General features: G+C 33.8%; 3 protein-coding genes across 4 annotated transcripts; 2 read left to right on the forward strand and 1 right to left on the reverse strand.

The window, feature by feature from the left end:
* Positions 1-4,265: 4,265 nt before the first annotated feature.
* LOC118028665 (myb family transcription factor PHL11) lies at positions 4,266-6,834 on the forward strand. Its single transcript, XM_035032351.2, has 6 exons — positions 4,266-4,736; positions 5,194-5,270; positions 5,390-5,453; positions 5,630-5,705; positions 6,133-6,202; positions 6,323-6,834. Exons 1-6 carry the CDS (start codon positions 4,583-4,585, stop codon positions 6,731-6,733), a joined length of 852 nt encoding a protein of 283 aa, XP_034888242.1. The 5' UTR covers positions 4,266-4,582; the 3' UTR covers positions 6,734-6,834.
* Positions 6,835-7,194: 360 nt separating this feature from the next.
* On the reverse strand, positions 7,195-9,494 carry LOC118028664 (isoflavone reductase homolog). Its single transcript, XM_035032350.2, has 4 exons — positions 9,135-9,494; positions 7,858-8,098; positions 7,579-7,782; positions 7,195-7,464 (listed from the first exon to the last, which is right to left on the reverse strand). The coding sequence occupies exons 1-4, from the start codon at positions 9,462-9,464 to the stop codon at positions 7,301-7,303; spliced, it is 939 nt and encodes a 312-aa protein (XP_034888241.1). The 5' UTR covers positions 9,465-9,494; the 3' UTR covers positions 7,195-7,300.
* A 5,174-nt stretch (positions 9,495-14,668) lies between these two features.
* Positions 14,669-17,921, forward strand: LOC118028756 (protein LPA3). 2 transcript variants are annotated; one of them, XM_073408004.1, is made up of 11 exons: positions 14,669-14,840; positions 14,918-15,046; positions 15,192-15,239; positions 15,329-15,368; positions 15,457-15,557; positions 15,815-16,007; positions 16,084-16,182; positions 16,474-16,591; positions 16,768-16,895; positions 16,974-17,094; positions 17,533-17,921. In XM_073408004.1, exons 1-9 carry the CDS (start codon positions 14,766-14,768, stop codon positions 16,886-16,888), a joined length of 924 nt encoding a protein of 307 aa, XP_073264105.1. In that variant the 5' UTR covers positions 14,669-14,765; the 3' UTR covers positions 16,889-16,895; positions 16,974-17,094; positions 17,533-17,921. The 2 variants fall into 2 exon arrangements, with proteins under 2 accessions (XP_073264105.1, XP_073264104.1); XM_073408003.1 differs by having other exon boundaries at positions 14,670-14,840; positions 16,989-17,094.
* Positions 17,922-22,480: the final 4,559 nt, after the last annotated feature.

A 22,480-nucleotide genomic window follows, 5' to 3' on the forward strand; every position in this document is an offset into this window, starting at 1 on the left:
ATACAATTGACCGTGGCTATAATGGCCCATCACTTTTTTTTTTCACGGTTAGCTGACATTATTGTCCTTAAATGATATTTTTATAATGGTTCTTTCATTATAATTTATTTGAAATAGAAGTAAATCAATATTTTAACAAATAAGAAAAAGTGGTTGGTAGCATGCGTCAGCAAGTAAAAGTTGCTTGTGCTCTTTGAGCGACACATGTTGTGTCTTAACGGTGGCAAAAAATTCATAACCATTGTATTGTTTGAAACATCCAATGGAGGCGTAGTTGATGAGGTGACGCGTGTAATCAAATTCGTAATGGTTCGGTGGTGGCAAGGTTATATATTCTTTTTTTTTTTTTTTTTTTTTAACCCGGGGTGTCCGGGCCAGCTTACGCGCACCACGACTATTCCCCGGGCCCACTGAACATCCTGCAAGCCCAGTGGCAGGGGGTGACAGGCTGGTACTCTTGAGGATCGAACCCAGGACCTTCGCAAAGGCAAGGTTATATATTCTTGATCACATAGGTTTGAGAAGTTTAGCTACTGATTGGATATGTTTTTTTTTTTTTTTTATTTTTTTTTTTAAAAAAAAAACATCATTCATTATTGAATTGTCTGAAAAATAAAATGCATAGTTTATTTTTGTTTGTTTTCTATAGTTTTATTATTGTCTCAAATAACTATCTATTTTTAGGTTGGTGCTTAGTTTTGTGAGCATATAACTTTATCACATAATTAAAAAAAAATTATTAAACTCAATAGAGCCCATGATCCGGGTCACGAGGGGACTGAGATTAACTTAATTTGTCACCGTCTCAATATTTTTTTTGAAAAAAATTATTATCTTTAAGTTTTTTTTAAAGCTAAACCATGTTTCTACTAATTATCAAGATTGCATTTGAGCTCATAAAATTGATCGATTTAATTCGAGCTAGCTCTTATGCGGTTTAATTGGAGACTTGAGTTAGGCAAAGAGCTATGTTGGGAGATTTCAAGATTGATCTATTTGATAGGTTTAATAACATTGTCAAAAAAGTTCTTCACGCTCTTAATATTTTTTTACATTTAAAAAATTTAATTCGGCCCGTGGAATGACTATTTCACAATAATGACTAGGCTTTCTATACTAGAAAATTGAGCTGTGTGCAGAGTTATATGAGGTTCCTGTTGGACCAAACCATGATGATTTTCAATTTTAAAAAATCCAATTAGAAAAAAATTAAAAGTAAAATAAATAGAAATCATAAAAATAAGAATAAAATTTGATAAAAAACCATAAAAATTAAATTTCAAGAGATGAAATTAAAAAATAAATAAATCAAATTCGATATAATTAAAAGATTGAGGATCATTTTACAATTTCATAAGGCCAACACACATTTTGAGGTGGAGGAGAGAGAAAAGATAGGGGAGGAGAAAAATTATCGTCGTAGCTCGTACATGTCGCTGATGCATACATGTGCCGCCCCACAATGTAGAGGGTGATGTGTTACTTTGGACGTTGCCCTAGAAAGCTAACAATGACCATTAGGAGGTGTCACACGGGTTCCTCAAAGGACGCAGATTCCCCCCTCTTGCTAGCCACTTATTCTTTGAATTATAGAAAGATTATAAAACCCTTGACCTCATAGGATAATTACAAGAAAATCGAGGTTAAAAAACTAAAAATACCCCTTAATCTTAGGCAAAAAAAAGTTGACCCCAAAGGCTATATAGTATTTACATTATACAAAAAATATAAAAATCTAAAAACACTTCTCAAATATTAGTTGTATTGTTTTTTTTTTCAAGGGCATGTGAGTAATTTCATTGTATAATAAATATTTGAAAATACAACTTTACCTCTAAATGTGAGCATTTTTTTGGTCATTGAAGAGCTCATCAATTGTTTTACAGCATTATGCATAATCAGAGTAAAACACTAATGAGTTTTAATTTTATTTGTAATGTCTATGATTATTAAAAAAAAATAAAATTTGAATAGCCATATTATATTGATTTGTATATAAGATGCATCTTGTGTGAGCGTCTTTAAAAGATATTCCTTTTAGTATTTTATTAGATTACTAGGCTGTGTTATTTTTTTTCAAATTTTAAAAAACATACATTGTGTTAACATGTTTTCTAGTTGAAAAAAAAAATAAACTATATGGCGTTGATCCATTGTTACCTGCTTAACTTGACAAGTTTAAAGACATTTTAGATAACTAATAAAAGCATAGTTTGACTAAAAAAATCTCAAGATGACATTTTATTTTTTAAAAATATTGAGGTGAAAATTTATTGGTTCGACATGGATTAACTTGTTAAAGTCGCTACCCTGATCATGAAATTTTGATATCCCCATAGAAAATAAATCAAAATGAATTATGAAACTTAATTCCTAATCAATTCATTATTGAAGAATAACATTGAAAAAAATCAATTAAAAATAGAATAAAAATATGATCCGAGTCAATCCAGGTTAGCATGATAAACTCACGACCTGAGTCATGAAACTGGAAGAATCTCACACAAAGCAAATCAAAAAAATCATAAAGTTTAATTCTCAATAAATCAAAAGTTAAACAATGAAATTAAAAAATAAATCAATAATTATTTTTTAAAAAATCTGAGTTAACCTGTCAAACTTGGAACTCGGGTCATAAGATCAAAATACACTTATGAAAAACAAATAAAAATAAAATATGAAATTTAATCTCTAATAAATTCAATATTAAAAAAAATAAAATAAAAGCATTGTTTTTGTGATATTTAGATCATGGTTTTCTAGTCTAAGTTATGAATACGAGTACATTATTTATTTAATGATTTCAGTTTGGTATACATTCCTAGTTCATATATATATATATATATATATATATATATATAAACGATCTCAATGTGCATTAAAGGAAAAAATGAAAAAGAAAAAGAAAAGAAAAGAAAAACTCGTAAACCCATGTTGTAGAGTACATGAAGAATAATTCAATATTTTTAAAATCGTTTTATTTTATAAATATTTAAGAGGGCTTGCTTTATAGTTTTTAGGGAGAAACAATTGAACAGTCCATATATCTATAGTAATCAAAATAAAGTTTGAGATCCTATGGTAATTTATACGTATATTGACTAATTCTATAGATCATGAAGTTAACGATTATATAAACCTCTAATACATAATTTTAAGACTCAACTCGGTCCAAGATTCGGGTTCTAGGTTTTAACCGGATCGGCAAAGTCAAAATTTTTTTTTAAATAATTGAAAGATGTTGTTTTAGTAAAAAAAAAAAATCAATGGGTTTCTTGACCAGATCTTGCCGAGTCAACCTACCAGGTTAAACCAGGTTTTTCATTCTACTGTTTTTTCTTCAACCCGACCCGGTTCCAACCTCGGGTCGGTCGGGTCTTGGGTCGACTTGCTTGGCTAGATCAAGTTTCAAGCTATGCTTCAATAATCCTAAAATTTGCAAGACTCGAATTAGTAACATCCCCCTCTTATTTAAATATAAAAAAACCAATAGTTATTTTTTATAAAATAAATCTAGATTGTTAATTTTAAATTTAATGAATTGTATGATATGGAACCCGATCCATGACACTTGGCAGGTGCACGGTGAACGCCAATACGTGCATGAAATAGCTGCACCAAATATACTAATTACTATAATCATAACTAATCTGGTGTGGATTGAGTGTCTTCATGAGTGGAATTAGTCATTGATTCGCCCTCATGAAGCTTAAAGCCACCCAGCTCTCACCGTCGGCACTGGCTGATCCTTGAGATGGACCACCGCCCAAATGTCAAACACCGTCGTTTCAATCAGCATTATATGGCTCCCATTTTGTCCCCTCCTACACTTCCCACGGGGCCCCCCCACGTGACTCCACGAATATTCCTTCCATCTTCTCCGCCGGCGAATATTCCACGCTGGCTGCTACGTGGCATCTAATATTTTCCTTCTCATGGTCCCAGTGACCACTTCACCGTCGATCATCTTGATGCTTCCTCAAGATGCATCCGACAGATATCATGGGATGTTGATGTACACATGAGCATGGCGACACATAAACCAGTTCCAATTGTAAATTTCTTCAATCATGTAGCTTCAGATTCCTCGCCGAGATTTCCTCTGCATGTCCATACACGTATTATAAATACTATTTTTTTTCCCATAAAAATACATTCCTCTTCTATTTTTTTTTTTTTAAATAATATGCCCTGTTAAAAAAAAAAACTGTGCAAATAATAAAATTGTTACTTAAAAGTGTTTAATATATATATATATATCTCTGCCTGAATAAAAACAAGAATTCTATGTTTTTTTTCTATATTGCTATGTACACTTGTTGAATTTTGGTCACTTGCTCTTGCAAGGAATTGCTTTACTGCAGGAACATTCAAGTCCTCTTGGCCCTCTTTATGCTTTCTTCATAGCCATCTCTTCCCTCTTCGCTTTTGGATCTTCTTATATTCTGGCAGGGGAGAATTTTAGGAAGAGCAAAAGCAAAAAACCTGCCTGAGGACTTGTATTCTCCAGTCAGTGATTGTTTCATGAAGAACAAAAGCTAGCTTTTGTTGGAAACTTTGGGTGTTGTATTATATATAAAACATGGAGAAAACAACATTTGGTGGTGGAGGAGGGAGTTATCCATACGAGAACGGGGTGGTGATGATGACAAGAGACCCAAAGCCAAGACTTAGATGGACTGCTGATCTTCATGATCGTTTTGTTGACGCCGTCACCAAACTTGGCGGCCCTGATAGTAAGTTCACCTAAATTATTCTTCTTTTCTCTTGTTTGAACTCCATTCAATATCTAGCTAGAGAGATTGATAGCTTGCTTGATTAAGTTGCCCATATTGATTGAAATAGCCATTAGCACGCTTAGCTCATTAGGATTCTTCCAGGAAATATGATTACAGCTACTGCAAGTCTTCTCCTTCGTTCCGACTAGATTATAACAGAAATCATAAACCCCCATAAAAAAAATTCAGCACTATATCAGAAACATCAGCCCCAGTAATAATAAACTGTTGTAAATGCTGCTGTTGGCATTTTGAAACATGAAAATGACAATACGTATAGTTCATATATCTGGTCTATTACTATCCGATTGTTCTCAATAATTGTATGAACTTAATCAACCTGAGTCTACACTTCAATGTTCTCTGTGTAATTTTTTAGTGAATCTAATTATATATAGAATGGATTTATTTTCAGAGGCAACTCCAAAGTCAGTGTTGAGGTTAATGGGATTGAAGGGTTTGACATTGTACCATTTAAAGAGTCATTTACAGGTACAGTTTCAAGTTTTAACACAGCTATTGCTGCTCTCATCAGTGTTACTTGTTCTATTTCCTTTTTCTTTGCCCTTTAAATTGTGATTGTGTAATTATGCTGGCTTATTTATCTGCAGAAATACAGACTTGGGCAGCAGGCTCGAAGACAGAACAGTACAGAACAAAGCAAAGAGAGCAGAGGTTAGTTCATCACTGCTTTTCTTTTATTGTTCCATTTTTCACCACAAATAACTGATTTTAGTTTAAATGTTGGCAGTAGATCCAATTTTATCTGATAAAGTGTTTACAAGAATTTGTACAATCGAGTAGTTCTTTGAACTAATATTCTGATGACTTTCCGTGCACTTAACTTCTAGGAGCTTCGTATGTAAACTTCAGTAAGGGCTTCTCAGGGACAAGCACCAGTTCACCAAGAATCGATAAAGAACAAGGGTATACGTTGCCATCTTTCTTCTGTATTTTTGTGTAGCTTGTTTCTATAAAAAAAAAAAACTTGAATTTTTCTGAATGACTCAAGCCCTCAATGGTGTGTGCTGTGTGCAACCATTTTTTAGCTACATCCACGAAAACTTGTTTCCTTGAGCATAGCTTATGTCCATTAAAGCTTTTGTTTTTCCTTTTACCCCAGTATTTCCTTGATGGAGTGTGTATGCAGCAATGATGGTTTGAGAAGGATCTATCGAATCACGTGATTTTTTGTTGATTACTATTTTCTTTTATCTATTTTCCCGTGAGATGAAAAGAAAAATCTGCCTTGACTTCAAAATTAGCTTAACCTAGAGTAATCTCATCTGGAATTCTCCTTCAAACTTTATTTGCAAACTTCTATGCTGGTACTAATTAATGTAGTTCATGACAGAGAAATCTCAGTTGCAGAGGCATTAAATTGTCAGATTGAAGTACAGAAAACATTACAAGAAAAGCTTGAGGTATGGCTTTCTCATAGAGTTCTGGTAGTTGCTTCTAGAAAATCAACAATATCACTTCACTCAGCTAGGTCATTCTCGAATTTCTTATTTGATATATCGAGTTGGTCTTTTCTCCAACAGGTACAGAAGAAGCTGCAGATGAGAATAGAAGCTCAAGGGAAGTACTTGCAGGCCATACTGGAGAAAGCTCAGAAGAGCCTCTCACAAAACTTGAATGACGACAGCGATGGAAATTTAAAAGCTTCAAGAGCTCATTTAACAGGCTTCAATTCCGCTGTTTATAGTCTCATGGAGAACTTGAATGCAGAAGATAGGAAACCAAGCATCACTGATTTGAAAGGTATCAATATGAAGGAAAATGGTCCGGCTATGCATATTCAGAGAGAGGGACAGACACAGGAAACCAAAGATGTTAAGCACCACCTTCAAGGGGATTCCATACATTTTGACTTAAACACCAAAGGTGCCTATGATTTTGTCTCTGCAAATGGATCTGAATTGGAACTCAAAATGCTTTCATATAGGAGATAAATTAGTGGTAATATTTACCAATTACTTCCATAACAAACAACTGTAACTGCTTATAGTGTGACCCTCAAAAGCTGCTTATAAATTTTGTAGAGATTAGATTTTGGAGTTCTTTTTACTATCTTTTGATTTATAGGGAGGCCTATCTATTCTGGTCACTGCACAACCACAGTACTTTCCTGGAGTTGTCTGTGTTTGTTTTTTAGGTAATTCTCATTATAAGAACATTTTAAACTATGTCAAATCTACAGTAACTTGTGTTCAAGAACCATCCCTCCACACATGCTCATAGAATGAAGTGCTCTTTGTTGCAAGAAATTCATATTTTTATTCTCCCATCAAGGAAAAGAATGTTCAACTGTACCAATCATTCTCATTAAATTCGTAGAATTTAGGATGGAAACAAATATGGAGTAGGATTAGAGGTGAGAAAACACTGTTTTTAAGGTGTTTCTTTCCAATACATGATAAAAATCTTTTCTTTATTCATTCATTCATAATCTACACCAACAGAAGCTTCTTAGATATTCATGATACTGCTGTTGATAGATACATAGAACGTGGTTTTCTTCAAAGGAAGATTTTCAGATATTCATCCATGCGAGTGTATTTCACTTCTGGATAAAGGTCCGAAGCTTCTTCGCCATCTTCTCCTATTTCGAAGTTTGTCAAACAGCCTTCATAGAAAATATGATAGAAATGCCCCATTCCTGCTTGGTTTACATAATCCATGCCTGCAACAACAAAGAAATTATCCAACCAAGAGAACGTGGACAAACAACCTAAAAAAGAGAAAGATTAATGCGAAAACGATATTTGGCCATTTCTATTTTAATCCTCATATGTACCTTTCATGGAAGCTAGGAAGTCTTCTCCGGGAATGCTGATCTTTTCTAGTTTCTTTCCACTGAGCTTCTCCCAGATCTCAACTAACTGTCTTTGTGAGAGAATGTTTTCTGGTGGCCTTAGGTACAAAGTTTTGTTCAATGTCCGAGGATCATCTATTGCTTTAATTGCGTATGTTGCAACGTCATCTTCATCCATAAAAACAACTAGAAAACAAATATAATTCAGCATAAATCACGACCAAATAGCCTTTCTTTTTCTTTTTACTACCACTTACTTACCCTTAACGTTGCCATCTCCATAAAGCCGGACTTTGTCTTTTGGAGGGGTCAGGGTCTCAAGCTGAGAGAGGCCACCAACAAAATAACCCGCAAAGCAGTTAGCGGATACATACGTGAAGGGGATCTTAGCATCCTCAATTGCCTTTCTCACAATCATTTTCTGATCAAATGTTTCTCTTCCTGGTGCCAGAGCATGCTCCATTGTTGCTGGGTCCATACCGAATTCTGAAGGCAAGAAACGCTGCCCAAAATATAATAGAAGTATTTTCAGACTCTTAACTAGCGTACCCTTGTTAAAAAAAAAAACAAAGAAAAGAAAATCGAGCATGCATAAGGGCGACCTTTCTATGTTATCTTATTGTTATTGATCTGCTTGGTCAGAAAAGCTTAAGAAACCTACAAATTGTTTATCATTAATTACAGAAACTCTACTACTGTACTCAACAAAAACATTTGATGAGTTGAAAACAAGAAAATTAGTGCAGAATAACTCAATTAATCAACATACTTGAGTGCCAAAGGTTTTGAGCAAAGAATTGCAGAAGCCTTTTGAGCCTTTTCCATAAGCAAATAAAATATTGCAAGGGCTAAAGTGACAAGACATGGGACTCCCTTGATCCCACAGCAATCTTTCTCATGATTACATCACCTTGAGTAATTAGGTCAATATTGTTCTTTTCTAACGTTACCTTTGCGATCATGGATGGATTTGATGGGCAAATAGGAAGAGTACTGGACAGATTAGCTCACCTGCCAAAATCTATTAAAAAAAACGCATGGATACTGAAAGGGACACGTCGAAATCCAAAAAGTGATTTTATAAAACATTACCTTGAATCAAGGTCAAAATTTGAGAAGCTAAATATACATGAAAAAATTGTTAAAACAGAGCGTTTAATTTGTTAGTGAAGGAACAAAAGATAAATGAACACCACAAGATCTAGTAACAAAAACAAGATTTATACACTAAGTTAGATAAACAGAGGCGAAAAATTTACACTAGGAAAGGGTTAAATCTTTGAGCCACTGCTCAATATTCCAAAGTACTGCTTGTCACCACAAGTTTGAACAACAACAGCAATCAGCAAGAACAACAACACTACGTAACGACGTTGTCTAGCTACATGTTGAACTAGCACTACCTTGTCTATATATATATATATATATATGACCTGCATCACTTGCAAGGGCAGCCCGAAAAAGGAGATAAAAGATGTGAAGACAGTCATTAACTGTTAAGGATCATACAGATAGAATTATCATAAGTATTAAAGTACCTTCACGTTTCCTGCTTCTTTGATGGCATCCACAAGCTTGAGCTGCATCAAAATGTTGTGGCTCTTAAAATGCACCCCGGAGATGGTGCAAATGACAACATCAACTTTCTTCACAGCTTCCACAAGGCTCTGCTGGTCGGAGAATGAACCCTGAACCAGGTGAGCTCCTTGCTTTTTAAATGACAATAGTAGATGCAGCTTCTCGATGTCAAGACCTATCTCAGAGCGTTGAAGGACATAAGTTGTATGGCCTTGGTCTAAGCTTGCCCTCACTATTCTCCTACCAATATACCCAGTACCCCCAACAACGAGAACCTTGCTCTTTGCCATGGTTTCTTGTTTTGCTTGTTTCGTGCCCCATGGAACTATGACTTATATAAAGATCGGCAAAAGGATTTGTTCTAATTAAAAATATTTTATCAATTCCCATCATTTTTTTTCAGTATAAGTTACTCTTGAGTTGGTGACTTGAGATTAACAATAGCTAATTATAGTAGTTAGCAAAATGCATTCATTGGGGAGCAGAGAGGACCCCGACAGGTTAGGTGACAAAATTGTCATCTTGAACGCCGGTAATTAAAAGCTGTTCGAAACAAATCATATCGAAAAGTAAAGAGATTTGTAGATTAATACAACAAAAGCTTGACTTCGTCAAAGTATTTATCATTATTCTAGTTCTCCTTAGGCTACTGTTCATATTTATTACAGCCATATCTTCACATACAATTATTATAAGATATGTTTTCTTGGTTGGCAGATATTTAGGCTTCTAATCCTTCCATCAAATCACAGATCTTGTCTCATTTCCTCGTGTACTGTATACCTATTATAACCATGAATGTATTACAACACAAAAAGAGAAGTCTTCTACTTTACACTGTTAAGCTAGGAATTTGTAGATTATGAGGAAGTGTCGGTGTGAGTTATTAGAATAGAAAAAATAGTTGTAAAATCCTCTATTCACAGGACTCCTTGATTTTACCCAAGGATCTTGTACAACCTATAAACAATTTCTTAAATCAATTTGATCAAATTCAAATTTATCTTATTGCATATCTAAATTTAATTAAATTAATTTTTAAAATGATTTTATAACAATCTAACTTAACCCTGTCGAATCTCATCAGGGTTTGATATTAACCGTGGAGCCATTATGTTTACCCAAGTTAATTTTTAAAATGCTATAAGAAGAAACCCTACTAGGTTAAGTTTCTTCATCAACCTGAGAGTCAGGTCAGATTTAAAAACAATAGCATTATCTATATAAATATCAAGGGCCATTTTGATTTACTCTGATTGTACAAATGCTGACCGCAGACCCATAAATTAGTCAAGGATTGAATGGACAAAATTTACTTTTATCTTCAATTAACTTCAATCTTTAAAGCTACAACCGACCAAACATTGACAAAGTTGGAGGATTTCAACGTTGTAACCGTCATGAATGTTACTCAAACGTCGTCAAGTCGTGCACTTCACCTATAAAGAAAAGGAAGAGACATTCTATATTGTCAATGGCGTTGGCTTTTCGCTTCATTCTAGTCTACACGTTGCTTCAGACACAGGGTTTTTACTAACCAAACTTCTGTATTAATTTCGCGTTCCCATGAGAGAACTCTGCATGTGGTTTCTTTGTCAAAAGTTAGTGATGTAATTCTAACGAAGCTAAGGCGTCATGTTCAGATCTCGAATTAAGAAACCAGAGAGAGACTGCGGAGCATTAACAATTCAGTGAACTTTTACATATTACAGTACCATTACCAAATCTAGTAAGGTATAACATAACAGAGACAGAGACTGCGGAGCACTAACAATTCGGTGATCTTTGACTTATTACATTACCATTACCAAATTTAGCAAGGTAGTGTTTGTAGCGAGGTAGTAATTATTTTTTAATAGTTTTTTTATTTGAAAAATATATTAAAATAATATTTTTTAATTAAAAAATAATAATTTAACATTAACTTGGTAAAACACTGTTTAGAACGACCAATAGCAATTCATAAACTCGTAAGTGTTTTTCCTTCGTTCTTAAATATTTTTGTATTTTTAATTGCATTATTCTGTCACTAATAGGATTCATGTGTAAAAAAAGGAGAGACACATGGTTAATCTTGAAGCCGCGTGAAAACATCCTTTTAGTAGACCTACTTTAATTTATTCTTCCTTCTCTATGGTCCCTTCAGATCTTCATCTTGCATTTAATTATCAATTAATTTTATTAAATAAATGTATCGGAGAAGACAAAGTAGGTGGGAGAAAGTAGATTGATGTCAACCTACCACGTGTTTCAGGCTTGCCAAGCAAACATTGATTGATGCCAACCTACCAATTAACAAAAAAATTCTCTTCATTAAGGGAGGAAAGGGTGCAATCAAGGATAAGTTGATTGCACTTAAACTAGGTTTGATATCTGGTGTGTGTTTGTAAATACAGTGCACAATGTTTTTGTAAAAATATATTGAAATAATTATTTTTCATATTTTTTTTACATCAAAAACCATAGGAAAGTATCTCAAAAAATATGATCAGGCGTGCTTCCAGCATGTTCCAAATGGTGTCTAGGTTCAACGTTGAGGTGCAACCTGTTTTTAGAAAAAAATCAATTTTTTTTTTTTGCTAAAATTGAGTGCGGTTTGTACTTTTTAGATCTTTTTGATGTGCTGATATCAAAAATAATTTTTTAAAAATAAAAAAAAATTATTAGCATACTTTTCGACACGAAAAGCTATTTGAAAAGCAACCACTACCACACTCTCAAACATCCTCATGCATGTCGTTTAAGCTGAAAGTAGATGGGTTTTTTTAACCCTTCCTCTCTGTGACCTCATCCTCTAGGAGTTGGTGAGGAAGAAGATAAGGTGGGTGGGAGAAAGTAGTAGAACAAATGAAAAGACAACCAACCCGTAAACTGAGACTGTCCGGCCACCATCCATTCCTTGCTCCCGACCATGCCAAACCAAGGCTAAAAAATCATTGATCCCCCCTCTCATTCCTCCTCTCCATTCCTAGTTGGGTTACACAGAGTTCCTCGACCCTCTTTCAAGCTCAAACTGTCATCCTCTCTCGCTTTTTGCCTGGAAAAACAAAAAAACAAAAAAAACGGGTGAAAGAAAGAGGTGGAAAGCACGCATGAATGGACGTTAAATTTTAAGAAATTGTTTGAGCATGGAAGGGGTCGAGACTCCTGCCTGCAGCTCCCGACTCTGGATATCGGCAGTGTGATTATTCCCTTTATTTTCTCGAAAATTAACACCTTAAAAAAACTTTGATGCAGTACATAACGTGCGTTCGGCTTCTGTGATGCCATGCAAGCCATCTTAGTTATAATGCCTTTTCTATGTGAAAATATCATTCAAAAATTATGAAGGGCCCGTTTCATGTTTTTGGTTTTATAATTTTTTTTGAAAATTTTTATTTTTTTACAAAGCAACACTGATTTAATTAAATTAAGAAATATATAGAAGATATCATAAGTGGTGTGTTGGCTCCAACATTAAAGCCAACGTAATAGTATTTTTCTTCTCTTTCCTGTACTTAAACGGATGGTCTACTACCATGAATGGATCTTCTTCTCCTCCTTTCCTGACGACACAGAGGCTAGTTGATGTTTTTCCCCTTTTTATTCCTCCTCTTTCTTGCCGTTGTAGACTTTGCATGGCTTGCTTCTTCTTCTTCTCTTCTTTTTTTTTTTTTTTTAACATGGAATTTCGGGCAGCTTGCATATACCTCAACTAATCTTACAAGCCCTGAAGTTAACGACCATGTAAGCCTCTAGTGACTCTGAAGTTTATGGGATTCGAACTGATAACCTTTAGAAAACAAACTCAGAACAGGGCCTGACCAATTGAGCTACACTTCTTAAAATTATTTTTTTTTCCTTTTTACTCCTCCCCTTTCTTGCAGTTATATTTTTACCTACTTAAAAATTAACTTTTTTAATTCCATTGCTCTTGTTTCTCTCGTGGTTGTCAAACTAGACTAAAGATCCAAGTCACTAGATCAATTCATAAATGAAGTAGTTTTAGACAAAAACTAAAAAATAACAATGGAGTTAACCCGATTAAATCTCATCTAGGTTTGCCCATATCTATGTCTAAAATCACAGTTATAAATGTCGAATAGGTTTGATAGATTAACTTGAGACTTGGAGTTTATATTAGTCCGGGTTAAAGAAAAAATAAGGGCGACTCGACCTGACCCAATAAAAAATATGGATCGACCCGCGACCCAGTGTAAAACTAGAACTTTAACCCGTTGACTTTTTATATCAAAATAATATCGTTTTGATCATTTTTTATTTATTTTGGGGTCAGGTTGTGTTGACCCTCTTAACCCACAACCTAGGGTAGACTTGCCCTCAACTCATTGACTTTTGTTTTGAAAAAAAAAATGATCAAAACAATATTGTTTTGATACTTTAAAATAATTAGAGTCAATTCGGGATAACCTTCTTGACACATGACCAAGGTCTTGTTTTGAATCGACTTTTAAGTTAAATTTTATTACTTTGTCCAAAATTGATCAATAAAAAACTCAAGGCAAGCTAGGCTCTAAATTAGCGTGTCATTAGATCAACTCATTAGACCATGTTTGATAAGTATAATTTCTCTCATGGTGGACTGTATTGGGATGTATAACTTTAGTATCATACTAGGTAGATAGCTTGCACTTCGCTGAGGGCCGGACAATTTTTTTTTCAACGCAAAAAAAAAAAAAAAATTGCTCGAGAGTTGTTATTGTATTTTAAAGAACAAAAAAGAAATCATGACCCAATATCATTGAAAGGGAACTAAAAAAAATATTGATCGTCAATTCTCATAAATCAAAATGTAGAATGATCAAATCATGATAAAAATCAATGAAAAAAATTACTAAAAAACAGAGTACCAGCAAAATCAAGTGAGGTTGTCAAAACTCGCGAATAGGATCATAAAGACAAGATAATCAAGCAGAAAGCAAAATAGAAAAAAAAAAAAAAAGTTTAATTTTAAAAAGAATTGAATTTTGAAGGACCAAATAAAAAAGGATAAAAAAACCAACTTCAAAAGAAACCTAGGTCACCTAGGTAAACAAAGCTTCTTTTTTAAAATGAACAACTTCAAAGGATATAATCAGGGAGGGGAGGGATTTCAAACTGTGTAAACTTTTCACACCTATGATCCTGGGTATTGATTAAACTGGAAGCATCACATCTAGAAAACTATTTTAAAACTTGGCTCAACCTGATGGTTTGATCCATGACTGGTCGAGCTTCAAAAGAAATTAGGTGAGAATTGATTAGGTGTAAGATTGTTAAAAACCTGAGTTGATCCATGTTCTGGTTAGCTCGAGGAAGCTATAGTCAAAGCATGATGAAAACTTGTTGAAAACTGGTCGAGCTTCAAAAGAAATTAGATGAGAATTATCAGTGTATCAAAAACAATACATGATATCATTTTAATTGTTTTTATAAAATAAAAATTTAAATTAACTTAGATTAACTCAAGTTAATCCGCTCGACCCAGTGACTTCATCATTGTCCCTGCATGTAACCGTAGGCATAAATCGCTCCAAAAATTCCCAACCGAAAAAACCTCCTCCTCTCTCTCTCTCTCTTTTGTGGTTCTAAAAAAAGAAAAGAAAAGGGAAATGGCGTTATCCTACACCACAACAATTGCCTCATCACTACTTCCCGCAGCAACTCCTTCACTTCCAAATAAAAAAGTAGAATAATTCTTAACTTTTAACTATGCATTTATATAAAATCAGTTAGTTACTAATTTGATGTTTGTAACTGACAGAGTTTTTGGATAGAGAAGGAAGCCCTTTTCAGAATTGCAAGTAAATTAACAGTACCCAGAAATGGAAGAAGTTCTTCTGTTGAATTTGATGTGCCATTTCCTAGAGACTATGAGGAGCTTCTTGATCAAGTAAGCAATTTATCTATTTTTTTTTATAAAAAAAAAATGTATGTATGTGCCGATGCTTGAAATCTTGAGAGTTGTTTGATGTTTTTTCTTTCCTTTTTCTTGTTTTAGTGTGTGTGTGTGTTTGTTGATAATTGATTACTAACAGGCCAAAAAAGCAACTGAATTGGCTTGGGAAGATAACAAACAGCTGATGGTTAGTAACTAAATTAGCTATTTAGTAATTAAAGTAATAGAATTCACAATATTACATTCTGTGAACGACGAGCATTTGCTGTTTTTCAGGAGATTGAATTTCCAACAGCCGGACTCGAATCTGTACCGGGTTCTCTTTACTTGCCTTTGATATCTTTATGGTTCTTAATTTTGATTTCTCTTTTTATTATTGCCGTTAATATATATGGTTGTACCAGGTGACGGTGAAGGAGGAATAGAGATGACTGGAAGCATGCAGTTAATTCGTGAATTCTGTGATCGTTTTGTAAGTCCAGAAAAGACTACAAGGACCAGAATTGTATGTATCCTTGATTTGCTTCTCTCTCTCGCTCGCTCTTTTTATTCATTAATGTAGATAGGAAAAATCACAAAGTTTTTTTATGATGATTTCACATCTAAGAAATTTGATTCCCAAGTAGGATTTTGCATATCTTCCTAGGAGGGTTTTTTAGGTAGTTCTTTATTCATTTGATGCTGCTGTTGATCATTCTGAATCTGGTCTCCTTAATCAAGCATGTGGCTCTGTTTACAAACCTGTCCATGGATTTGTCTCAGTTCTTTCCAGAGGCTAATGAAGTTAAATTTGCAAGACAATCAGCATTTGAAGGATCTTCGCTTAAGTTGGACTATTTGACAAAGCCATCATTTTTCGAGGATTTTGGTTTTGTTGAAAAAGTCAAAATGACAGACCGTGTGAAGCTAGAGGATGAACTGTTCCTAGTTGCCTATCCATATTTCAATGTTAATGGTACCTTCTAACTTGCCATCTTGTTGATTCAAACTCCACACAGGCCTTATATCTCTTATTTGTTTTTTCGATTCAGAAATGCTTGTGGTGGAAGAGCTTTACAAAGAAGCTGTTGTTGAAACAGCCCGAAAACTGATTATATTCAATGGAGAACTTGACCGCATAAGATCTGGTTGTATCCTTTGCAAAATCTTATTTGTTTATTTCAGCTTTTAGATCTTTTCAGTGCTATCTGTACCATTTTACTGCATGCTGTGCTCATCCATTCCTCTTCAAAATCAATTTCCTGTTTTTTTTTATTATTATTATTATTTAACTTTAGAACTCCACTCTTCATGTTTCCATTTTTTTCTTCTTCAACTCCATGCATCATGGCATATTTTCTTTCATTAGTTGGTTTCTGATTTTCAGAGATTTAAGTCGAGTTTTATGTTCCTTAGCCCATGGTGTCCTTGATTGTACAAAGATTATCCATCCTTTTTCTATCCTAAGCTTGCCTCTCTTTTGAAGACACTCTTCCCATTGATGGAGACTGTATATTACATTCACAATTTTAAAGGGCGCAATGGAGGAACCCTTTTCAGGTTTGTAGCCACTACTTGGTGAACTTCTGCGTATGCCTGAAGTACTTATTGCTGATCGTTTTTGTTCTTCTTCTAAATTCAAAAGCTGCTTGCAACTAATGGTTGCTTGGCTCAATAGATTTAATATTTTCTTATTGTTTTCTTCCACAACTTCTATTTTCAAAACCATTTTTCAGGTGCTACCCAGGTCCCTGGAAAGTCCTACGAAAAGTTAGGAATGCCTACATATGTTTGCATCAACAGGAAGCTATGCCCTCCCTTAAAGAAGTTGCCCTGGATATTCTGCCGTCAGTTTGAGAATTCGGTATTCATTTGATCCCAGAGAAAAATTCAATTTATAATGACACGTAGTAACAGTTTTAATCCATTTTCTGTCTTTGAGTTGTCCATGTTGCAGATTTATATGTCCAAGGTGTATATTCAAGACTATAGCCTCATCCTTTTACGCTACCACCAACCTTTTCTGCTTCATCCATTGAAGAAGCATCCTTGAAATAGAAAAGGTGTGCTATTTTTATTATTTCAAATTAATTATGAAAGACATGTTTATCATATCTGTTAGTGCTGTTAGCTGTCATGACTCCTGTTGTTTCCAGTCTCCAGGTTCTAGCGTAAACCATCTATCAATGTCTTGAAAACTCTGAATGGTATTCAAAAAACTATTTCAATCTGACCATTTTTACTGTTTGAATATAGTGTATGGTCTGATAGCTTTGCAATAGTTTAGAAGTGACATCCATGATTTACCATTTTTACTCCTGATATATACCCCTAGATTTGTCTTGCAATTGGGAATGAATTGTGGAAGAACTGCACATAATTGTTATTCATCAATTCTCAACATGATTAAGGTGCTTTGAGTCGTTGATTGTGGTTGGGAAGATTTTCTTTTCTTTCTTTTTTCTAATCTTATATGCTGTCTTCGTTATATATCTTTGTAGGTGAAGCTTAGATCTTCTAGCTTCCCCGTCTAGTTTTGGGAGGAGGAAATTTAGAAGTTTTAATGGATCTGTAATATTTCCTTTCTGGTGGATTGCTGATGCAAATTTCACATTTATTTGACCAATGTATATGACCAATGGACACGAGCCACTGCAGAGTTCTCATTCTCATTTAATTGCTGCAATGAAATGAATATCAAGAAGCCACAGTTAAAGATTGTAAAGGATGAGCTGATGTTTACTGCTTGGTTTGGTTTGAAAGAGAGCAGGTTGATGATGATCCATGAATATGAATCTGTCGGGTAATTTTGTAGTTTTCTGTATAAAAAAAGATTGCTGCTATTTATGGCTTTATGCATGTCAAATCCGATTACCTCATTTTGTTTCCAGTTCTTTTCCATTATGTCGGTTAGTATAATATATTTTATTCAGAAAGCATAGCTCACGAGTGACGTCATGATGCAATCCATTCCTCACAACGTGTTTGACTGAACATTAAAATAGTTGGGGTTCAAAATCCTGGTCATGTGAACAGTGAACTCGGTCACTTGACCTCTTTTAGATTTCTTTACATTCCAGTTAAATAATCAGCAAGAGCTTATTTTCATCGTGCTTGGAGAACTTGTTGATTATTTAGGTTCTATAGATACTCGAAAAACATTCCCTGTTCATAGATCTGCACCTGCCTTTATATAGTTAGATATAAAATTATATCTATTTATTTTTAAAACAAGAATTAAAGTAGTAGATCTTTTAGCCCTTATCTTCATAGAATCAAACTTTTTGAAGGAAATGGAAGTCGTGGTGCGGGAAGAAAAACGAATCAAACTATTTGGGGGCGCTGAAGTAGGTAAAACAGTATTAATTATAGAATTAATCAACAAAATTGTCAAAGCTCATTGGGGTGTATCCATATTTGGCAGAAAAGGTGAATAATTAATTCTAACTATAATTATTTTTTATACCAACAATAAAGAATTGTTTTCTCCTACTTGTTGCATCAAAAACCAAATCACACACTTCTGATAAAAAACAAGCAGTTCGAGTAAGATTTGTAATATGAATACCCTTATGCTTTGTAGAGATATAAGGTGCCATTTTCAGATTATATTTTCTAGTAGTATGGCCAAAATGAACTCTTGTTGCTAACATCTCTTTCAAATTAATGTTCAAATTTCTTTTTATCAGGTTGATTTAGAATTAGGTTTGATGATTTATTTTGGTTGGCTTTGAATGAGATTTTCAAGATGTTAGGAAATAAATCAAACATTCGGTTAATGCTTTATTTAGCAAAATCAAAATTAATTTTATTGATTATTTTTAGATTGAATCCTACCAAGTTATTTTTTGTCATTTGGTTTTTTTAGAGCTTGATATATTTTTAATTTGATCATTGTATATTAGGTTGATATAGGGTTGAGTTTGGTATTTTATTTCAGTTGGCTTGGTATGAGATTCTTTTAATGTTAGGAAACAAATTTGATGTTTAGTTGATTCTTGATTTGAAAAAATCAAATTTATTTTTATTGATTTTTTTATTAAATCTTTGTGGCCAATTTAATGAGTTATTGGTGAAATTTGTAATAAAAAAACAAATTTCAAAGAAAGAGGACCAAAAAGAAAAAAAGTGGAGAAATCATATGGCCAATCTAAAATTTGCACCATTTGTTACAGCTTGATACCCCAAACTTATGCCGCATAATCATCTCATGTCAGCAAATCCAAATAATCTTTAACTTTCCCTCTTTTCTTCCTGAAAAATCATTGCTATCTTGATTCTTTTATTTTCCACGCAACCCCTAATTTCTCCCAAAAATCACATCCCACAATGATCTCCTAGTGCCACCATCTTCATCCAAAATACAAAAAATCACAACCTATATTGATACACAATCCTTACTCAAAGGAATGCGAGCAATTAGCACATGCTTGATATTGGTACACAATCTTTATTTATTCCATCACTTATTTTTACAATTCAATTTTATTATAAAAAAATTTATTTCGAGCATGTCGTAAACAATGGCTAATTTAATCCAGACATTTAATTTCTCGCTAAATGGTCTAGATTCTTTAATAGCATGTTGCTTCGGGCACTAATTTCACACTTCTTGATTTAGTTTCTCTTATTATTTATTTACTATACTCCAATCTCATTAATCAAGGAATTCACTACTCAAATCACCCATTAATCAGCAAATTAGTTTTTCAATCCTTCTAGTATTAAGGTATTATTACCATTAATCAGAGATTAGTTTCTCAATCTGCTTAGTAATCAGGGCATTAATCTCATTAATAAGAAATTAGTTTTTACAATTGATCATTCATGTAATTAAATTTAAAATATGATATAATTAAAGGATTTTCAACTATTTTAAAACAATTAATTAGATTCTTTGAAGGTGTCGGGCACCTACCTAGAGCTTGAACTTGTGAAGAAGTGTCTTGCTATTGTATTGAACTCATTGCATCTCATGTACTATTTGACACACAACATCATTTACCATTCAATTCTTAATTCATCAAGAATTTGACTTTGTACTCAATTATTACAGTTCACTATCGTATAAAAGTTTTACTCATTTAATATAACATAACCATACTCATTTAAAACTCATTTCTCACACAACATTATGCATTTTTCTCTCTCATAATTTTCTTAAGCAAACATAATTTTATTGCATCTAACTTTTTCTCTCTTGGTTGACCTTATACACTATTAGAGACACTATGCTTTTCTTCATAATTTATTTATAATTTAAGACCCTTCACAACCAAATCTAACTCCATTGGTTCAACTCACCCTTCGCTTGTATCTTTTTTAATTTCAAATTTCAAACCCTAACACAAAATTCATGATTTAAGCATAATCATTTCAATTTAACGAAACCCCAACACAAAATTCTGAAGGGGAAAGATAGTTTTTTAAGCAACAAATCAATGGCTAAACATATTTTGCCGGGAAGGAACAATCCCAGAAAATGAAGACAGTTTTTGAAGAGATTGAATACAAACTATCCATTTCCTTCCCTGATTGATTGACTGTCCTTTCCAGCCACCAAAAGTCAAGTTTGAAACAAACTACTTCTATCCCAATGCAGATGTTTTTAGCAACATTTTGCTTAAATTGTCGTTGGTTTATGAGCAAGAAGGAAGCCATCTTGGAGGAATTCGCATAGAAATGATTGTGTAGAATGTGACTGGGTGTATTGAAGGAGAAACTGCAGATTTGTGAACACATAAAATGCCAAGTTACAAGCTTGCAGATAAAATTTTGATTTTATATTATCTGTTTGTCATGTCAAGAGACTTTATATATATTATATATATATATATATATATATATAATATAGCACAATAATTTAAAGATGACAAGAGAATAACATCATTTAAATTTTTTTGATAAAATAGTATATTTTAACCTTGTCGTGTTTATGAAGTGTTACATTTATTAAATATCGCTATTTCCAAACACAATCAGATAGTTGTCATGTTTAAAAAACATGACATGTCATGAGATTTAAACCTCTTCTGGATCAAAGAGTACATATAGACGTAGGATGCAATTGTGTTATTGATGAACATGGATCATGTAGCAGACAACGTAAACGTTGATATATTTTGGGATTTTAATTAGTAGAATGTTATATTATTTAAGTATTTGACAATCATTTTGAATGTATATATATTTATTTATTTGCATTTCTCAGACTACTTATGATATGAAATGTAAAAATTTATCGTGTTTAGTTATTATGATTATTTACAGATTTTTTTAAGCATGAAATAATTTTTGGTGTAGTTTTTAAATAAAAGAAACCTTGTTCAAATTTTATTTAAAAATTAGAAAATTTTTATTATCTAAAATCATTAACTAAATTAGAAGTAAAATTAGCAAACTGAATAATAAATCTCATATAAAACATTTTTTGTTCGATTTAAATCCTAGAAAATTTTTTGCTGCATTTTCATGTAATAGTTGAGATAACTACTAAAATTTAATTAATATCACAATTCTGAATTATATTTATTTAACCAAAACTTTTTTGCCGCCACATTTCTTTTCAAATTCTATGTTAAGTGCCCAATTTGTCCGTCCGGGAAGAGGGAATAAAATTTGATTGACGATGAAGTGGGTCCCACACTTAGAGGAATGCGAGCAATCGGCCCGAGTTCTAGAAGGTTCGAGCCGACAAGGGGAATCATGGTGATCCTATTTTGTTCTGATGACACGTGGATGGGCACCACAATTTATGCTTTTAAAGCAGCCTCCTCTTTTTCCTCGTCAATTGAACTAGTTAGGATCCTACGGTTAGCCTTCAAACACCTAAAAACTACTTCCTTCGAGATTTTATCTTGAAAAAAGCGATCAAAACACCAACACGGCTTCCTCTCTCTCTCTCTCCTCTCATGAGGGCCATGGCCTTCTGCCTAACTAAAAAAATACCTAACAGTCAGACAATCCTGAGCTAGGTCCTTTCTTTCTCGTTAAGTTTTCTTGATCTCCCACCTCCTATATAGAAAAGTTCGTGAAGAAGCAAGATTTCAAGGTAGATTTAGGGAGACAGAGAAACCAAGAGTATCGGTACATGACTCAAGAAATATGGGTTGTTCCATTTTTCGGGCAGGGCCATCTCCTGCCAAGTATAGAACTCTGCAAACACGTCGCATTCAAGAAGCTCCGAACCACCTTGTCATTCCCTCCAACCTCTCCTCCAATATCCCCTTCCTATACTTCACCAGTAACTCCACTCTTGAAAATAGCTGAGTTACCCTCTTTCTCCTATCCACCTTACAGCAGACAGTACCGACCCGCCTTTCCCCCCTCATAAACCACCCACAACCAGGTGGGCACAGGGCCTTGAAAACCTCCTTTCAAAACCCGATCACAAAGAACCCGGACTCGTACTACCGCGTGTGCTATTTGTCTGATTTATGATGGGCTGGA

The sequence above is a fragment of the Populus alba genome, chromosome 3 (genome assembly GCF_005239225.2).
Source record: "Populus alba chromosome 3, ASM523922v2, whole genome shotgun sequence".
In the NCBI taxonomy this organism is placed as follows: Eukaryota; Viridiplantae; Streptophyta; class Magnoliopsida; order Malpighiales; family Salicaceae; genus Populus; species Populus alba.